The sequence below is a fragment of the Leucoraja erinacea genome, chromosome 8 (genome assembly GCF_028641065.1).
Source record: "Leucoraja erinacea ecotype New England chromosome 8, Leri_hhj_1, whole genome shotgun sequence".
Taxonomy (NCBI): Eukaryota; Metazoa; Chordata; class Chondrichthyes; order Rajiformes; family Rajidae; genus Leucoraja; species Leucoraja erinaceus.
The window spans coordinates 32,218,558-32,238,004 of record NC_073384.1 but is presented as its reverse complement, the minus strand read 5'-3'; the positions used below and the strand labels follow the sequence as shown (position 1 = coordinate 32,238,004).

At 43.6% G+C, this 19,447-nt stretch overlaps 3 protein-coding genes across 3 annotated transcripts in view; 1 reads left to right on the top strand and 2 right to left on the bottom strand.

The window, feature by feature from the left end:
* The window catches only part of ninl (ninein-like), a 60,938-nt gene extending 53,521 nt beyond the window's left edge, over positions 1 to 7,417 (top strand). Inside the window, exons 20-24 of the mRNA XM_055639331.1 lie at positions 461 to 568; positions 3,033 to 3,146; positions 4,312 to 4,524; positions 5,535 to 5,648; positions 5,857 to 7,417. Coding sequence (XP_055495306.1) covers positions 461 to 568; positions 3,033 to 3,146; positions 4,312 to 4,524; positions 5,535 to 5,648; positions 5,857 to 6,042 — 735 coding nt within the window. The 3' untranslated portion in view covers positions 6,043 to 7,417. The remainder of the gene's footprint in view (positions 1 to 460; positions 569 to 3,032; positions 3,147 to 4,311; positions 4,525 to 5,534; positions 5,649 to 5,856) is intronic.
* The window catches only part of eif4a3 (eukaryotic translation initiation factor 4A3), a 165,823-nt gene that overhangs the window by 77,717 nt on the left and 68,659 nt on the right, over positions 1 to 19,447 (bottom strand). The gene's annotated exons all lie outside the window — the stretch shown is intronic.
* Positions 7,912 to 19,440, bottom strand: gins1 (GINS complex subunit 1 (Psf1 homolog)). The gene is made up of 7 exons (XM_055639337.1): positions 19,296 to 19,440; positions 16,914 to 16,978; positions 15,325 to 15,423; positions 13,401 to 13,491; positions 12,651 to 12,767; positions 9,449 to 9,523; positions 7,912 to 8,070 (listed from the first exon to the last, which is right to left on the bottom strand). Exons 1-7 carry the CDS (start codon positions 19,368 to 19,370, stop codon positions 8,002 to 8,004), a joined length of 591 nt encoding a protein of 196 aa, XP_055495312.1. The 5' UTR covers positions 19,371 to 19,440; the 3' UTR covers positions 7,912 to 8,001.

Here is a 19,447-nt window from a genome sequence, read left to right as displayed (position 1 = left end):
CACAACGACAGTATGCACTCCAAGCGGGATTTGAACCGGCTACCTTCCGGTCGCCAGCCGAACTCTTAGCCCATTGTGCTATCTGTCGTCGATAAAATGCTTTCTACAGCGCATCTGTAGACGTTGGTGAGAGTGGTCGGGGATATGCCGAATTTCTAAGCCTTCTAAAGGAGCAGAGATGTTGGTGTGGGCCAATGTTCAATATGGCTGGTACAAGACAAGTTATTAGTTATAATTACTCCTAAGAACTTGACGTTTTCAACCATCTCTACTTTGGCACTGTCAATCCATACCAGGGTATGTGTACCACTTTGTTTTCTGGAGTCAATCACAATGTCCTTTGATGATATTAAACCTGCCAGTACTTTTCTTTGCATCTTAAACAGTGGTGTGGGCAGAACACTGCGGAGTTGGGAATCATAAAATTCTAGGATTTAATTTGGAAATGTCCTATGTTTAGATACAGAACCTGGAATTGAGTCTGGAGAGTTTGAAGCTGGAACTCCTGGGAAAGCAACAGGATAACTTCTCCCTGGAGCAGGAGGTGGGATCAGTCACAAATGACAAGGTAATGTGAACGCTTGTGACTAAGCGCAAATGCCGCAAGTTTGTTTTAGTTTATTATTGTCACGTGTACTGTGGTACAGTGAAAAGCTTTTTGTTGCGTGCTATCCAATTAGCAGAAAGACTATACATGATTACACTCAAGCCGTCCACAGTGTGCAGATACAGGATGAAGGGAATAGTTTTCAGTGCAAGACAAGGTCCAGTAAAGTCTCCAACCAGGTAGACGGTAGGTCAGGACCGCTGCCTAGTTGGTGATAGGATGGTTCAGTTGCCTGATAACAGTTGGGAAGAATCTGTCCCTAAATCTGGAGGTCCGAGTTTTCACACTATTAGATAGATATAGATATGCCATTTATTGTCACTATACATGTACAGTGAAACTGAAAGCTGCTCGTACTCAGTGCATACATACAATTTAGCACAAAAAACAAGAAACAGAAAAAAAAAAAAACAGAAGGGAGATGGGGGGGGGGGAATAGGTGCACAAATTCTGCGGCGCTACATACATATATACAGATGGAAGTCCGTGTTGGGCGTTGTAGTCAGTGCATGTGTGAATTTGAATTTATAGTAGATATAATTCTCGGAAAGCAACTATTCCTGAGTCTGTTTGTCCTGGATTTGATGCACCTATAGCGCCTTCCAGAGGGCAGCAGGTCGAACAGTCCAAACGCAGGATGGGAGCTGTCTTTGATGATCTTCTTTGCCCTGCTAAGGCAGCGGGAGGTGTAGATGCGTATTATACCTCTTGACCAATGGGAGAGGGGAGAAGAGGGAGTGACCGGGGTGAGACTGGTCTTTGATCATGATGGTGGCCTTGCCAAGGCAATGTGGTGTAGATGTAGTCAATAGGAGGGAGTTGGTTTACATGATGGTTAGAGCTGCATCCACAACTGGATTGCTTTGCGTAGACGATTGTTGAGACCTCTGCAACTTTTGATACCTTGGTATTGGTTTATCATTGATAGGTGTACTGAGATACAGTGAAAAATATTTTGTTTGCTTGCTATCCCTTCAAATCATACTGCACATGAGTATAATCAAGCCAAACACGTACAGCAGGTCGTGCATACAGAAAAATCCCAGATTGCAGAATATAGAGTTGCAGCATTATGGTGTTACAGTTACAGAGAAAAAGTCCACGTCTGTGTACAGTTCTGGTCACCCCAGTACAGGAAACAACACGTAGATAGTGGTAAAGAAGGCAGACACAAAATGCTGGAGTAATTCAGCGGGTGAGGCAGCATCAATGGAGAGAAAGAATTGGCGACGTTTCGGATCGAGACCCTTCTTCAGACTGATAAACATGGTAAAGAAGGTATATGGTATGCCTGCCTTCAACAGTCGAGGTATTGAGTATACATCAGGAAGTCATGTTGTTGCTTTATAAAAGTTTGGTTAGGCTGCATTTGGAGTATTGTGTGCAGTTCTGGTCACCCCATTACAAGTAACGTGGAGACTTTGGAGAGGGTGCAGAAGAGGTTTACCAGAATTAAGCCTGGATTAGGGGGTATTAGCTACTGGGAGAGGTTGGATAGACTTGGATTGAAACGCCAGCAGTTGAGGGGGAGACCCCTCAAGTTCTCCCCGGAGAAGTTCTTTTAGCTTGTGTCTTGATGTACCTTTTTTAGCTCAATAATAGGGAATTGGCATGAGTGTGGAATATCGAGGTATGTTCTCCATGGTGGAAGCTTTGGGTACACTGGGCTCGGTTTCCATCATTGACCAACATCTACAGTATGGATTTTGTACATTCTCCCTGTGACCACGTGACTTTCCCCTGGGTGTCCTGGTTTCCTCTCACATTCCAAAGACGTACCAACTTGTAGGTTCATTTGGCTTTGGTAAAAGTTGTAAATTGTCCTTAGTGCGTAGGATAGTGTTAGTGTACGGGGTTGGTGCAGACTCGTTGGGCCAGATGGCCTGTTTCCGCACTGTATCTCCAAACTTAACGAAAGCATTCTCCAGCGTGTTCCATGCAAAGCCAAAATCCCAAGCAACTCAGCAGCTCCCACCACGCTGTTGCACACTGCAGAACCAGGAATCGCTACCAAGGAAGCCACACTCAGGGTCAGACAGCACAGCAACAGGCTCTTCAGCCGCCTCTGCTAACACTGCTACCCACAACCACCGCAATCCAGCGCCTCCAGCAGCTGCTCCCGTGCACTGTGTCCCGCTTCCTGAGCCGAATGTGGAACTTTATGGCGCTTTCCGAGGGTGTGGGAGGTGAGTTCACGGACCGTTCCCCTCCATCTTCCACCGCCACTATCTCTGTTCCATCATCAGCGGTGACAAGTGGCTCCAAACACAATCCTCGTTTCGCAGTAGAAGGTCTACCGCTATAGTAGCCAATCTAATATACTTAAAGTGAATTTGGTTGTAGTTTTTAAAAGAACACAAGTTCCTATACGTAATTAAAATCCCACACATGCATTGATGATATATTGTGAATGTGATTTTTACAGGTCACCCAAGTGCAGAAACTGGGAACTGAACTAGAGTGGATAAAACAGGAATATCAGACTTTACAAAATAAACACGTACAGTTGGAGTCCAGCTTGATGGAGTCTCAGGAACAGGTACTTCTCTGATGTTGGAAGCAAACAGCTGAAGGACCAGGGTGGTGGGGGCTTGGGAGTGTTATTTGAAATTGGAGAATTGACTGTTCATAATAAGGGTTTTTAGCTAACCAAGCGGAATACGAGTCGCTGTTCCTCCAGTTTGCATGTGGCCTCACTCTGGCAATGGAGGAGGCTCAGGACAGAAAGGTCAGAATGGGAAGGGGAGCTAAAATGATTAGCAACCGGGAGATCCACACTTGGTCCCACTAATTTAAAGAAGGCCACAATGGGAACACAGAATGCAGTGGGTGGTTAGAGGTATGTGAACTTCTGTCTCACCTGGGAAGACTGCTTTGGGTCCCTGGATGGAGGTGATATAGGGACAGGTATTGCATCTTCTGTAGTTGAAGGGGAGAGGGTGGTTTGGGTAGGAAGGGATGATTGAACCAAGGAACTTGCGGAGGAAGCGGTCTCTGCGCAAGCTGGAAAGTGGTGGAGATGATTAAAAAAAGATCTGAGGATGATGTGGAGGCTGATGAGGCGAAGAACATTGCCAGGCAAACTATCCTTGTTCTATCTGGCGGAAGGGGTAGAGAGCAGAACTATGCGATACAGAGGACACGCTGATGAGAGATCCATCTATGACAGCAGGTGGAAATATTTATTAAAGGACAAGGACGTCTCAGATGTCCTAGAATGGAAAGCCTCTTCTTGGGAGCAGATAAGGCAGAGACAGAGAATTTGGGAGTAGGGATAGCGTCTTTGCAATAGGCAGGGTGAGAAGATGAGTAGTCACCATGGTGATTTGGGCATGTGATGTTTTAAAATAAAAAATATAAAAGGGTTTAATCTTTATTTTTGGTCCAGTCAACCTATTGTTCAACATATGCAGGTTTCCCAGTCAAATCAAAGCCCCAATAGGAATTTTGTTTTGTATGTTAAAAGTATAGTCAAGAGTGTTTTAATGTCATATGTCCCAGATAGAACAATATATAAAATTAGGAGAGGCATAGATCGGGTAGACAGTCAGAACCTTTATCCCAGGGTGGAAATGTCAGAATAGAGAGCATAGCTTTAAGGTGAGAGGGGCAAAGTTTAAAGGAGAGGTGTTGTGCAACTTTGTTTTACACAGTAAGTTGTTACCCCGAACTATACTGTGACAGTTGTCGTTCTATGTTCACAGCTGTCGGACGCCAACACCAAATTAATACAAGCCCAGTCTCAGCACTTGGAGGAGATACGGGAGTTGCAGGAGCAAGTTAACAATGGTGTGCCCAAAATCCAACTGGCACAATTTCAAATGACGATGGCAGAGGGCGAGCATAGAGCGCGGCGACTGCAGGAAGAGCTGCGTATCCAGCGAGAGGAGGCCAATGACTTGTTGTGCGCACAGCAGGTAAACCAACAACTTGCACTGTCCGACAGGTGTGGGTCTTAATCCGACCACAGTTTGCATGTTAATGGCTATTTGTGAATTTATTTGTTTGCATTTACAGGCCTATAAAGCTGCAAAAGTAAGAATTTAGAAAGCAAGAACTGCACATGCTGGTTATAACAAAGATAGACACAAAGTGTTGGAGTAACTCAGTGAGTCAGGCAGCATCTCTGGGGAATATGGATGGGTGACTTTTCAGGTCTGGACCCTTCTTCAGAATTTACCCTGGACACTCCCTCTCCCACCAAGCAAGAGTTGCAGAAGTGTGAAAACCAGTTTCAGGCACAGTTGCTTCCTAGCTGTTATCAGGCAACTGTACCGTCCTATCACCAACTAGAGCAGTCTTGATCTCATTGGAGACTCTCGGACTATTTTTAATTGAACTTTTTAGGACTTCACCTCGCACTAAGTTATCCCCTTTATCCTGTATCTGTACACTGTGGTCGACTTGAATGTAATCATGTAGTCTTTCCGTGGACTGGATAACATGCAATAAAAAAAAGCTTTTCATTGTACCTTGGTACACGACAATAAACTAACTACATGGTTCCATTGTCAGTACATATGACAATTAAACACTCTCGACACCAAAATAACTTCTGAATGTTTCACCTACCTTTTAACACTTATTAAAAATCTGCCTGGCAGCTGTCCTGCCACCTTTACATTTTTGTCTGCTGAAGCTCCTGTGAAATTCTTCACGTTAAAGGCACGGTAATCATGCAGGTCAGGGCCCTTCTTCATACTGCCGCCACCTCTACCAGCTTCCCTTCCTCCTCCTACAATCAGACAGAACGGTCCCGACCCAAAATGTCATCTAGCCATGTCCTCCACAAATGCTACTCGAGTTGCTTGTGTTACTCCAGCACTGTGTTTTTTTAAATTCAGCACCTGTCAGTGTCCGACTGACTTTCAAATACCAATTACTGACTCCTGGAGAATGTAAATAAAACAATCACATTCTGTTTCAGAAGGAGTACGAGAGGCTTCTAAAGGGAATGGAAGAGAGGATGGAAGAGGTGGAGCAGAAACTGAAAAGTGTACGAATGATGCTGGAGGATAAAATGAACCAGCTGAAGGAACAGGTGAGTGTTTGGGACGGGTGTAAATATAGGAGGAATCACAGGCTCTGGCCAGCCAGCAGCTCTGCACCACCTAAGATGCGTGAAATAAATTAACTCAGATAAAGCACATCTTTACTTTCCACTGCGAGGTGAATCATTATTTTATGTGACCAAAAAGACCTATTGATAATTTGTACTTGTAAAGAAATGATTTGCTTCTTGCCTGCAGTTTGCCAAGAATGCCAAGTCTGACCTGTTGCTGAAGGACCTATATGTGGAGAATGCTCAGCTGATGAAAGCACTACAGATTACAGAGCAGCGGCAGAAAGGTGCAGAGAAGAAAAACTACTTGCTGGATGAAAAGATTGCAGCTTTGAACAGCCTGCTGAGGAAGATTGCTCCAGCCTCACTCTGAGTGTTCCAGCCCCAACAGCATAGAATTAGAGCCGTACGGCAGGGAACAGGCCCATCAGCCCACCTTGTCCATGCTGGCACATGGACATACTGGGCTAGTCCCATTTGCCTGCATTTGGCAGGTACCTAGGTACGGTGACATTCCAATTTTGGCATATGAATCAGTAAAAATCTTACTATGTGCAGGCACAATCATACTGGAATGCAAGAGTGTAGGAATAGATTACTCCAAGGCTGTACACAAGAGTCGCCATGTTTCTGGTGCCATCCAGTAACCTTCAAGGTCACAGTTGTTGACAAATGTAGTCTTAACTTGGCCTTAAAGGGCTGTTGTCCTTGTGGCAGCACTAGGTTACGGGGGGGTCAGCCTGGCTAGGCGATGTTGTCTGTCCTCCTCCGTTGCTCTGGGCCGTGCCTCGGCCTCTGAGAGCAGCACCGATCCAATCGAACCCCAAGTTGCTGCAGGGCCTCCAGCGGCCCACTCCACATCACTCCGAAACTGTGCCCCGGGCGCCTACCGCAGCCAACCATGGATACCCCAGAACAAGAGCACAGGAGGCAAGCTCACAGGCACCATTCCTTTCCTCCATCTAACACTTCTTGTCCAAACGTTGCAATTATATCCGGTTCTATAGCTTCCCCCGACAGCTCATTCCAGATGCAGACCAACTTGGTCAGCGTGGACAAGGTGGGCCGAAGGGCCTGTATCTGTGCTGCACAGCACTACAACCCAATTCAGTATTTTTCAATATCAACAGGGAACACAAGTCCTTAAAATATATTTGTGAACCTCATGTCACTGTCCCCAGCGCAGAAACCCCCCAGGTTGGATGCAAGCTGAAGAAGATCCTTCTTGTGCTGCCATTTTAAACTTTAATGCATTTATTCTCTGGAAAATAACATCGCAGAACTTAATTCTATCAATGTCACTGCAAATTGAACAGTTATGTAACAGGTACAATTGTGCAGTTATTTGTAGATGCCAATTCTGTTGTACAGAAATGTTTGTGATTTTCAGACATTTTATAAAATTCCAAGAATGTAAACTATTTAAAATTATTTGGATTAAAATGTACTGTTTATTTAAAGCTATAATATGATCTGCTGACCTTGTATATAGATGCAGGCTGTTCCAGTTGAGAGATTGTAGTCCAATCTCTGGTCACACTCTACATTCAGCTGCAGCTAATAAGTATCATGCACCCAGGACACGTAAATACTGAAATGGTGCCACTGATGAAATGGGAAAATATGCAATTAACGACATGATCCATAACACGGCAACGCTGCTCAGTGGGATCTTGGGGTCCAAGTCCATAAATCCTTGAAAGTAACAACACAATAAAGATGGCATATAGTATACTTGCCTTCATTGGTCAGGCCATATTTGGAGTACTGCATGCAGTTCTCTTCACCCTTTAATAAGAAGGATGTGGAGGCTTTGGAGAGGGTGCAGAGGTGATTTACCAGCATGGTGCAAGATTAGGGGGTATTACCTACAGGGAGAGGTTGGCCAGACTTGGATTGTTTTCTCTGGAACACCAGAGGTTGTAGGGAAACCAGAGAGAAGTATATAAATGGAGAGGATCGACAGCGAGAATCTTTTTCCCTCAGGATGGAAGACAGACTTGGATTGGTACATGGTAATGGATTATATGCAGGCAAATAAGAGTTGGTTTTGGCATCATGTTTGGTACAGACATTGTGGGTCAAAAGGCTTATTCTTGTGCTGCAGGTTCCATTTAAATCTGTGGCCCCAACCTGCCATCTAGAATCACTGAGACAAGACGGACAGAAATGTTAACAGATTTACATTTCCTTGTGAGGAGAAAGGGAGGGGCTATGATGAAACACTACAAAGGCCTTTGATCCTAGCTGAATATTTTAATAAGGCAAGGCAATACAAGCCAAAGCAACGTTGAACAGTCTACAGTGACACGCGGACTTCCAGCTTATGTTCTCAGGATAACACGTGTTCCAGGATTCCATGACGGATTAACTGTTCACACTTCCACCTGGGCATAAAGTGCTGGGGAAAAAGCAAAAGAATTCTTAGTATTTTAAACATTAGCTGGAACAAGGAAAGTATACTGGAGACACGAGGAACTGCAGGTGCCATACCCCTGGATATCCTCCGGAGAACACTTTGGATCTTAACTCACAGTACAGCACAAGAGAAAGATGACCGCTCATCTCTAACAAGAATAACAGAGGTAGACATTGAAGGATCTTCAATTTATAAAATCAGGATTTTGGAACAAGTTAACAAAAAAATTCCTAGTTGAGGGTCATTCGAAGGAAATTGAGTCTAAAGATATCATAAAGGCAGGATAGAATGTGGAGTTAAAACTGGTGGAGCAACTCAGTGGGACAGGCAGGAATGGTAGAGGGAATGGATAGGAGAGGCTAAAGGTCTATAACCTTCAGATTGACTGAGTCTGAAGAAGGGTCCCAACTCAAAACATCGTCTATCCATGCCCTCCTCCTATGCTGCCTGACCCCCCAAGTTCCTTCAGTACTTTGTTCAAGATTTGGCCCAAATCCTTCTAAACAGACCAAAGGGTTTGTTTCTGTGCTGAATTACTATAATTCCAGCATCAGCAAACTCTTGTGCCTCCAAGATAGAATGTGGAATCGTATAACTGTAGACAACTGCACCAAAACATGTGGTTTATGGCTTGTGTTTCAATGCAGTCACTTTTGACAGCAGCAGGTTGTCTGGGGACCCCTCTATCCGCGTTTCACGGGTCAGCCGCAGGCTTCGAGCAGCTGATTCTGTCTCGCGGCAGGTGGAGACCAAATTTATCTTCAAGGCTTTTAATGAGGCTTCACATGACAAGGAGGTGGAATTTAAAAAAAAAAAGAAAAAGCTCATGGGATCCAAGGTCGAGTGACACAATTAAATTGATGTCAGGAAACAAACAAACTGCAGATCCACATCTCATGCATGTTTAAAAAATGATGAGGGTTTCTACTTCCACTGCCCTCTCAGCCAGCAAGTTCCAGATCTTTTCACCGTGGGGTTGAAAAACATTTTCACAGCTCTGATCTAAATTCTTCTGTCAATTATTTTTATGTAAATGATTCTTGGAAAGAATGCAAAGATTCAAGAGAACATTGCCCGAACTTGAGGACCGGAGCTGTAGAGAGGTTGGGCAGACTAGGACTTTATTTCTTGGAGCACAGGAGGATAAGGGGGTAACCTTTTAGAGGTATACAAGATCATGAGGGGAATCGATAGGATGAAAGCAGTCTTTTACCCAGCATTGGAGAATCAAGAATTTGAGTGCACGGGTTTAAGGCGAGAGGAGAAAGATTTAATAGGAACCAGAGGAGAGGTGGTGGGTAGGTGGAACGAGCTGCCAGAGGAGGTAGTTGAGGCAGGTACTGTTTCATTTAACTCTTACCTGGCTGTTTTTCTTCAGGAGGACTGTTGTACCATCATCGATCTCAAACTCACCATAATCTTTCAAACACCGCACCTACAGAAAATAAATATTTTGTTGACATTACACATCTTGGTTTTCAGGCGATAACTCTCAGACACCTCCTCCTACTTATCCTTGGACCATGATCCCACAGACAAACACCAGGCCTGCATCTCACACACCATTTCTGATTTCATCACTTCTGGCTGTCTGCCTTCCACAGCCTCCAACCTCATCGTTTCCCAGCCCCGCATAGCTGGGTTTTACCGTTTCCGCAAAATCCATCAACTGCCCTGGCAGATCCATTGTTTCTGCCTGCTCACATCCCACGGAAATAATTTCCACATACTTCGACTCCATCCTATCCCCCCCTTTCCAATCTCTCCTGACCTATGTCCAAGATACCTCACATGCTCTTCTTCTCCTCTTCAATGACTTCTGCTATCTGAGCCCCCACTTCCTCATCTTTACTATGGACCTTCAGTCACCTGCACCTCCATCCCCCACCAGGAAGGCCTTAAAGCCCTCAGTTTTATTCCTTGACCGCAGAACCATCCAATTTCTCTCTACTAACACTCTACTCCACCTAGCAGAGCTGGTCCTCACCCTCAAAAACTCCTCCCACTTCCTCCAAGACCAAGCCGTAGCTATGTACACTCGCATGGGCCCCAGCTATGCCTGCCTCTTTGTAAGGTACATTGAACAATCCTTGTTCCAGGCATATACTGGCCCTATCCCCAAACCCTATCACATGACTGCATCGGTGCTATCTCCTGCACCCAAACAGAACTCATGGACTTCATCAACTTCACCACCAATTTTCATCCTACACTCAAATTCACTTTAAACATCTCCAACAGCTCCCTCCCCTTTCTTGATCTCAGTCTCCATCACAGGAAATAGACAATTGACTGACGTCTATTACAAACCCACTGACTCCCACAACTATCTCGACTACACTTCTTCTCACTCAGCTTCCTGCAAAGGCTCTACCCCCAACTCCCAATTCCTCCGTCTATGTCGCATCTGTGCCCAAGATGAGGTGTTCCATATTCGAACATCCGAGATGCTCTTATTCTGGGGGTTCCCCTCGCCCACCATAGATGATTACCTCACTTGTGTCTCCTTGGTACCCCGCAGACTCGGCCCTTGCCCCCCCCCCCCCCCCCCCCCCCCTTATTCGCAACAGAGACAGAGTTCCCCTCATCCTTAACTTCCACCCCATCAGCCGTTGTATACAACACATAATCCTCCGAAATTGCCACCATCTCCAACGGGATCCCACCACTAGCCACATCCCCACCCCTTTCCGCCTTTCACAGACTGTTCCCTCCACAACTCCCTAGTTGACTCATACCTTCCCACCCAAACCACCCCTTCCCCAGGTGAAAGTTATTAATTGATTGTTGTCATATTTAAGCTTTCCTGTTATAAAAGGCCAATTGTAATGCATGATGGGATTTGGACAACTTCCATAGTGACATGGTTTTTTTAAACTTAAGGTGAAAAGTTCGCAGCTCTCTTGCAAGATTTTTAATGCAAGTTGAAGAGGTTTTCTGCACGTATATAAACTCGCGTTTTCTGGTATGTCTTTGTGTGTGCTGCTGGAGATTCAGACGTGAGAAACTGTTGCCTCCGAGTCTCTCAGTTCACACCCGTCAGGCGTTAAATTAAAGCTTTGTATGGTCTTAAGAATTTGTACTTTGTCTATCCTTTAAGTGAGCTTTTTCACAGGTACCTTCCACTGCAACACCTGTTGCTATACCTCCTCCCTCAACTGTCCAGGGACCCCGACAATCCTTTCAAGATAGGCAAAGGTTCACTTGCACTACCTCCAACCTCATCTTCTGTATTTGTTGTCCAAGATATGGACTCTTATACATCGGTGAGACCAAACGCAGACTGGGCGATCGTTTCGCAGAACATCTTCGCTCAGCCTGCCTGAACCACCTTGATCTCCTGGTTGATGGACACTTTAATTCTCCTTCCCATTTCTACACAGACCTATGTCACCTATTCCTTTTCTTCCAGTGATACTGCCCGACCCGCTGAGTTACTCCAGCATTTTGGTCCATCTTCGGTGTAGACCAGCATCTGCAGTTACTTCCACACAGGTAATAGGTGGAAACAGTGTTCATAAGCAGATGGTTGGACTAAAGGCCAGAGATGAAAAAAAGAGTGCTAGCCAAAAAAAATTAAGTTGCAAATTGTGAAGTTAGAGGAAGGAATGCAATTGGAAGGGGAGGTAAGAAATGAGCGCAAGTTCAAGTTCAGTTGGGACTCAGGGGAGGGGGAAAGAAAGGGGAATTATGCGGGAGGGGAAGGGAAAGGCGGAGGGTTATGTAGTTACCTAAAATTGGAGAATTCAATGTTCATTCTATTTGGTTGTAAGCTATCCAAGCTAAATATGAGGTGTTTCTCCTCCAGTGTGTGTGGGCTCACTCTGGCAATGTAGGAGGCCCAAGCCAAACTTCTATACCCAACATTCTGACTGATGAATGCTAATGAGCCAAAAGATGTCTTGACTACATTATCTACCCGAGTCAGAGAAGGGTCTCAACCCGAAACGTCACCCATTCCTTCTCTCCAGAGATGCTGCCTGTCCTGCTGAGTTAGTTCAGCTTTGTGTCTATCTTCTGTTTAAACCAGCATCTGCAGTTCCTTCTTACACAAATCTAAATTGAGGAAATAGATACAAAACAACAAGGGTGGCATATGGAAAAGTGACAAAATTTGCTGGAAGGCTTGAGGATTTTAAAGACCTGATCAGCAAAGCAAATTCTTCAATTAAGTCATAATGCTGGGGTAAATGGGCTTGAAGGAGATGATTGCGCAAAAAAAGCGTCTAAGTTTATTGTTGTCATGCGTCCCAGGGTACAATGAAAACCTTTGTTTTGCATGCTATCCAAACATGAATGAGCTGCCGGGGGAGGAAGTTGAGGCAGGTACAATAACAACACTTGGGACAGGTACATGGATAAAAAAAGGTTCAGAGGGATATGGGTCAAACGCAGGCGAATGGGGCCTGTTTGTGCTGTATGACTGAAATTTTCAGTCACCGCCTTATTTTGGCACAAAATGTAGGTAGCTTTCAAGTAAACTTCTTCAAGAACCCAATGAACCAACTTCCCTGCAAACATACACAAAGTCTCAGATGTTACACGTGGAGTACAAAACTTACCTCAATGAATAGACTTTTTGGTGGTTTCATATCTTGAGTTATATCCAGCCCTTCATCTCCTCCGATGGCTCTCATATAAGTGGCCAGTGACTTTTTATACTGATTGAACCACTCTGTCTGTGGGGAAGAAGAAACCAAACACAATTTAAAAAAGTATTACTAAAATAGATAGTGTGAAAACTGGCCATCAGCCCACACAAGTTCTATCCGACACACTAGGGATAATTTTTACAGAGGCCAATTAACCTACAAACCTGCACGTCTTTGGAATGTGGAAGGAAACCGGAGAAAACCCATGTTGCCATAGGGAGAATGTGCAAACTCTGCAAAGACAACACCCATAGTCAGGATCAAATCTGGGTATTTGGCACTGTGAGACAGCAACTACCACTGCGGCACCCTAATTGCTGGCTATTAGGCAGCCCAATTTTGATTGGTCAGTGTTGTAACCAACAAAAGGGGATAGCACAAAAGACATTTGCATATCAGAGTTTGGAACTGGTTGGTCATAATAATTAAAAAGGCTAAATAGATAACATGGGGAAATATATAGCAAGGTCTCAGGATAAGAACAGGGAATTGGACCCAAGGATACATAGCAGGCACAGCTCAAGCTGGCTACATCCGTACTCTCATTTCTACAGTTCTATGAAAATGCAATTAAATGAACCTTTAGCATATTAAAGGGATCCAAGAGGGTAGTACACAGGATGGGCCTGAGAGCCTTTAGGTTGTCCAAAAACAATTTACCTCTTCAGGAGCAAAATGGAACCGGATTTCTGATGGCAGGACACTTCCATATTCCCACCTCAAGGATCGAATTCGTAGCATACGGTCATACCTGCCAAAGAGAAGCCTTTTGATCACTTTTCCCCAACGCAAATTATTTCCTTTAGAAGGCACAGGTATTGTAATAGTTTTCCCAAATGTAAGAACATGTATTATCTAAATGGAGAAAACCTGCAGACAAGGGATGTACATGCTATCCAGGTGTTCTGATCCATGAATCTCAGGGCAGGCAGGGAGAGCAATTGTTTCAGAAGCCAAATGCATTTTGTTTTTATGGCAAAGTGTTGGAGTTTAGAAATAGTAAAATATTATTACAGTTGAACATCTGAAGTACAGTTATGACTGTCTTTATGGCAGAATATACTGGGATTGGAGAAAGTCTAAAAGAGATTCACAAGGCTAATTCCTGGGATGAAGGGACTGAATTATCAGGAGCAGTTAAATACGTTTATTTTAAATTCTAAAGAATATAAATGTATAAGGGGCATCTTATAATCGATACAAGATCCTTAGGAGTTGATATCAAGATGTTTCTACCAGTGGGAGAAGCTCGAATGAGAGGACACTGTTGCAAGATTTGGGGCGGTCATTTTAGACCTAGTGCTTCGGGACAACTTCTTGCAGAGGGTGGAGAGTATCTGGAGTTGTCTACCCCAGAGGACCATGGAGACTAATCACTGTGGGTATATTAAGAGAAGCCTACCCTGCTTATCTTTTCTTATATCCTTATGAATTAGTAATTCACAGTTGCAAAGAGGAAACAAGGATGCAAACTTTGTGGGAAGCGCATAATGTAGATATTCAGTTTAATAATATACTGTCAGTTACAGTGGAAACTCTCATCCAAGTTTTCATTAACCTAGCTGAAGAGTCCACACTCTTAGCAGTGAGGTTAATAACTCAGGGGCATAAATTTACTAAAGGATTAGTTGTGGAATTGTTATGACACAGGAAGCTGCTAATGCACATATCAAAGGTTTTGGAAGATCCTACTTCGAAGCAATATTAAACCACAATAGAACTGCCCGATACAAACCTTGACCTGAATTCCTTTTCCACCACAGATGCTGGTTGACCAGCTGAGTTCCTACAGCAGTTTATTTTATTGCATTAAAACACATCCAGCTGAATCACTGCACCTCAAAGGACGCCTATGGTCCAGGCTATACTTGTGTTTCATGATTACACATTGCACTCCACTCTCACCTTGAACTAATCTTGCAGTCAAAACATTTAAGATCTTTCCCAAATCAAACCTTAATTTTACTGTTTCTCCTGTTTTAAAAGCTGTGTACAAATCTCTCCAATACCATCACCAATGCCTCGCTGCTCTCCGGTTCAGTATTATGTGACAAAAAAAACTTTTGACATTTACAAGATAAATGTATATTTGTATTGTTTATACTTTAAAAATCACCATTAGAAAAGACCCCAGAGAATGCCCACCCACATTACCCAATTTCATTTCATAAAAGAATAGAGTAGGACAATAGAAGAGATAAGTTCATAAATTCCAGGACTTTATGAATGCATCTCTTCTATTTGTCCAACTCTGTATATTTTGTTAAGAAGTGGATTTTGGCGAGTAGATTTAAATGGTTAATAAACCCTTTAAAATCCCAGGATTACTCCGTGCACACAATGTTAGATTATGTCATTAATCTAATCAAGCTGAGGATGGAATAAATTAACATTTGAATTTATTGGCGTGCAACAAGAATGAAGCCAAAGTGGGAAGTATCTGGAAAACAGTAGACAGAAACTAAACAGCAGTAGTGTGTCCAAAAGATTTCCTTAAAATAATAGATCACAGAGCACTGGCGATTAGAAACCCTATGACTAGAAAGCACAGGGTCCCCGATATAACTTACACACTGCAACATACAGGTATGCTAAAATGCAGCGTTTGTTCCTCAGCAAGCAGCAGTGACGAAACTTTATCGTTGGGATCAAGTCAGTCTTTTCTTCGGATTTAGCCTCGTTTCTACAAAAATAAAGAATACTACTTTAATAAATGACATTTGATTGTCACATGTACCCAGTGAAAAGCTTAATTTTGCATACAACCTGGGCAATACCCAAGTGGAGCCACGTGTTGGCACCGACAATGGTACAGAAGTACTGAACAGTCTTATCCACTGCCTGTCGCCACACGTGGCAGCAGGCCCTCGTCCCCCAACAGTTCCCCATTTGTTGTCAGCACTCCCCAATGTTCACCACTATCCTCCGCAGGTCCCCCCATTGCTCTCGCTGGTCCACCTTGCTCTCGCTAAAAACAAAGATTTTACTAACTTCTAGTTCATTGTCATTCTTCTTTGACATTCCCGTTTCCATTCATATATTAACTACACACAACAATCACTATATATTAACAATCATGACTTTTGAAGGACATTGGGTGATATGATGGTGCAGCCAGGAAGAGCTGCTACCGCACAAGCCAGAGATCCAGGCTGGATCATGACCCCAGGGCCAGATGTTTGAAGTAAAATGCACTCCTGTCTCAGCACAGTCTATGACTGCAGTAAGAAAGTGGCAACGTCACATGTTGCGCTGTTGCAAGCAGGAATGTGATGGTTTCATTTCAGGACATATGACAATAAAACACTCGTGACTCTCTTGACAGCAGTGACTGCTCATTACCTGACATGGGAGTAATACCAAGCATTTGATTTTACAGTGAAGCTTCATATTGAATGGTTTAAACATTGCATTTGAACAGAACATTGTAACCCAGGGAAATAATTGCAAAGCAAACCTCATATACTTAGAGGTTTAATAAGCGAGTTTGGTATTCAGACTGTGCATGCCCTGGTTATGGGTTGCTCGCGATAAACACGCTCGGCAACCATGCTGCTGCATGGGTGCAGACCTGCGTTTCGTCCGTGGTCGGTGGCGCTGTCGAGTTGATGCTGGGCCGTCCCCGTCCCTTCCCGATTGTCCCGTCCCTGTCTGGGGGTGGCCGGGGATGTCCGGGGTGGCCCATGGCTGGCGGGAGTCGGACGGGAGTGGCGGCCCAGGTTTGCGGTTCGCGGGGAGGGGAGGCGCTGGCTCCAGCTCAACTCTGCCTGTCCCGCCGGGTTAACAGACGGCCCCGGACTGACAGGACACCAGCCGGGAGCAATGGAGTTGCCTTCTCCTCGCTGGCTGTGTGCCTGGGCTGCCGCAGCGACAGGCTGGTGTCCCGTAAGTCTAGGGCTGTCTGTTGACCGGCGGGACAGGCAGAGTTGAGCTGGGGCCCATTGATGGTTCAGCAGTGCTTGCGGCACCAGGGACCTGGGTTGGATTCTGACTGCAGATGAGGCGCAGGTCTGTGTACATGTGGCGACACGGTTGCCGAGAGTGTTTATCGCGTGTGACCTTTGACAGATCCCATGATTCCTTGCTTTTTTCGGAATACCGAACTCGCTTATTACTTAAACGGTTCACATAATTTCAGAGTGAAAGCTTGGAGAAAATATTAAATAAACTTACACATCGCTTTGGTTCTGTTCGTATAAGGCCTTCATCTCTTCAAGGACTTCTCTGATACCATCCTCCTATAAGAAGCAGATTTTTATTTGAGGTAGCCAGATATTTGTCAATTTTTATTTTATTTTATTATTATTATGTTTACTAAGGTGCAGCAAAAAGCTTTTTGCTGTGTGTTATCAAGTCAAAGAAATAACTACATAATTATAGTCAAGCCGTACACAGGATAACATAGTTAGTGTAAGAAATGTTGTTATGAAATAAAGGTTTAAAAGAGTGGAGCAATCGTAATGTATGCTAGCAGAACCTCTTCTGGGACCAACACGCAAAGAGCTGCCATGCTCAGGTGTCATCTTGCTCAGATATTTACATAATTATTAACTAACTACCACGTGGATATACAAATAATTCACTGCACTGAAAAAGATTGCAGTTGACCTAATGTGCTGGTGCCTTTGTTCCATCCTTTCATGGTATTTGTTACATGGTACTTAGATTTAAAGCTTCGTTCCAATACTTTTTTTAACTTAATATCTTTTTCTATAAGTACCATAACTCATTGAAAAATCCGATTGCAAGCAGATTATCTAAGAACGTTTCCACCATAAAAATGTGGAAACTGATGAGAAGTGCACTGAAGAGGAAATCTAATTCAGAAGTGAAGTTTTAAATGATGCCAGAACATCTGGTCCTTCACAATCAGCAGGAATTATTTCCAGTTAGACTAGTGGTTCAGAAAAAAAAAATCATTCAATTATTTAGCTAATTTCAGGGTGAGATTTTGTCAAGAATAATTTATTTTAAAAGGAGATAGTGGGCATACGAGTGCTATCTCTTTAACAGACTGATCAAATGACTTTTAAAACAAAATAGATACTTTTGAATAAGTCATTAAAATGTTAGTGTTAAATGAAACACTGGTCAGAAAATTCTGTCCCAGATCCGGCCAACAGGCTGGTTACCATGGCTCTTTAACATTCAACTAGTAACTAATTAAAACATATGGCAACACAATTATAGAGCAAGTAGATAAGTTCAGAGGAAGGGACGCTTCAAAAAACATGATCCTTGTGACTTTTGAATGAGAAACTGAGCTATAATCAAGGATTGGCAAATTCTCTCAATCCAAATTTGACGTACCTCAATTACAACTGCTGTCCATAAAAATGTCAAAACACAAGGATTTCTAAGACGAGAGCTGTCATTTTGTTGGCGACTACAAAGTCGTCATCAATTGTTACAACTCGAACGCCCAGGAATGAAAGGGACTACAGAGAGTGGCCTCCCCACCATCAAAAGGATCGATAGGAGCTTCTTCAAAAAGGCAAGAAACATCAAAGAACCTGGCCACCCTGCCATTTCGCTACCACTATCAGAAAGAAGGTGCACGAGTCTGAATACTGTGACCACCAGGTTCATGAACAGCTTCTTCATAACAACCATCAAATTCTTGAGCATTATACAACATTAACCTCAACAATGAACTTCGCTGCACTGTCTTTGGTTGCACTAAGGACTTTGGGAATATTTTTCCCACCAGTATTATGGTTATTAAATTACTGAATTTGTTTATTTTATATTATCTATATATATTACATTTACAGGTTGTAAAGTTGCTGCAAGTAAGAATTTCATCGTCCCGTTGTTACGAGAATTAAACACTCTTGACTCTGGTTATTTGGTATTAGAGAAATGATTACAACTGGCTTAAACATTTTTTCCACAAGGGGGCCTCAATGTTATATCCAGAATTTACAAATCTCGATTATATATTGGACATTACTAGACTACAAAAATGCCTTTATACCACTTACTGGATTTACTGTGAGAAAATATCTAAAGACAACTTCAAACCTCAACATTGACCTGTAATGTCAATGCTTTGCAAACATAGTTAAATGTGGGATAGACACAAAAAGCTGGAGTAACTCAGCGGGACAGGCAGCATCTTATGGAGAGAAGGAATGGGTGATGTTTCAGGTAGAGACCCTTCTTCAGATGTGGGATTGGGGACACAAGGAACAGCACATGCTGGAATTTCAGGCAAAAAACAAGAGCCATGGGGTGTTTAATTACCAACAATGGAACTCTTACAAAGTGCTGGAGGAACTCAGGAAGCATCTATGGAGGGAATGGGCACACAACATTCCTTCAATGTTTTGGGGGTTTTTTGCTTCAACTTTGGATGTAGTCCGTGGATTACTGCTCTGTAGTGTTTAGAATTATCTTAATCTACATTGATCCAGCAGTTAAACATCTGGAAATCATTCTTCCTTTGCACCCAAAACATCACCCATTCCTTCTCTCCAGAGATTCTGCCTGACCCGCTAAGTTACTCCAGCATTTTGTGTCTATCTTCGGTGAATAGCCTGGTTGTTCACTCACATTGAATGGAGGCAGTTGTCCATCCGTAGCGCGCTGCAGCTCCCGGATCAGCTCCACCACTTTTTCACAAAACATCACTTCCCACCAGAGGTTTTCTCTGCAGGCCTCTCCCTCCCTCACACAGACACAAGCGGCCGCTCCCTCCCTCACAC

What these genes read in the sequence shown, in the direction of transcription:
- gins1 (XM_055639337.1), bottom strand. Translation starts at nt 19,370, where the DNA reads ATGTTTTGTGAAAAAGTGGTGGAGCTGATCCGGGAGCTGCAGCGCGCT. An exon ending in GACAACTGCCTCCATTCAAT is followed by an intron (nt 16,979 to 19,295) that starts GTGAGTGAACAA and finishes TGCTTCTTATAG; the next exon opens with GAGGATGGTATCAGAGAAGT. An exon ending in CGCTGCATTTTAGCATACCT is followed by an intron (nt 13,492 to 15,324) that starts GTATGTTGCAGT and finishes TCTCTTTGGCAG; the next exon opens with GTATGACCGTATGCTACGAA.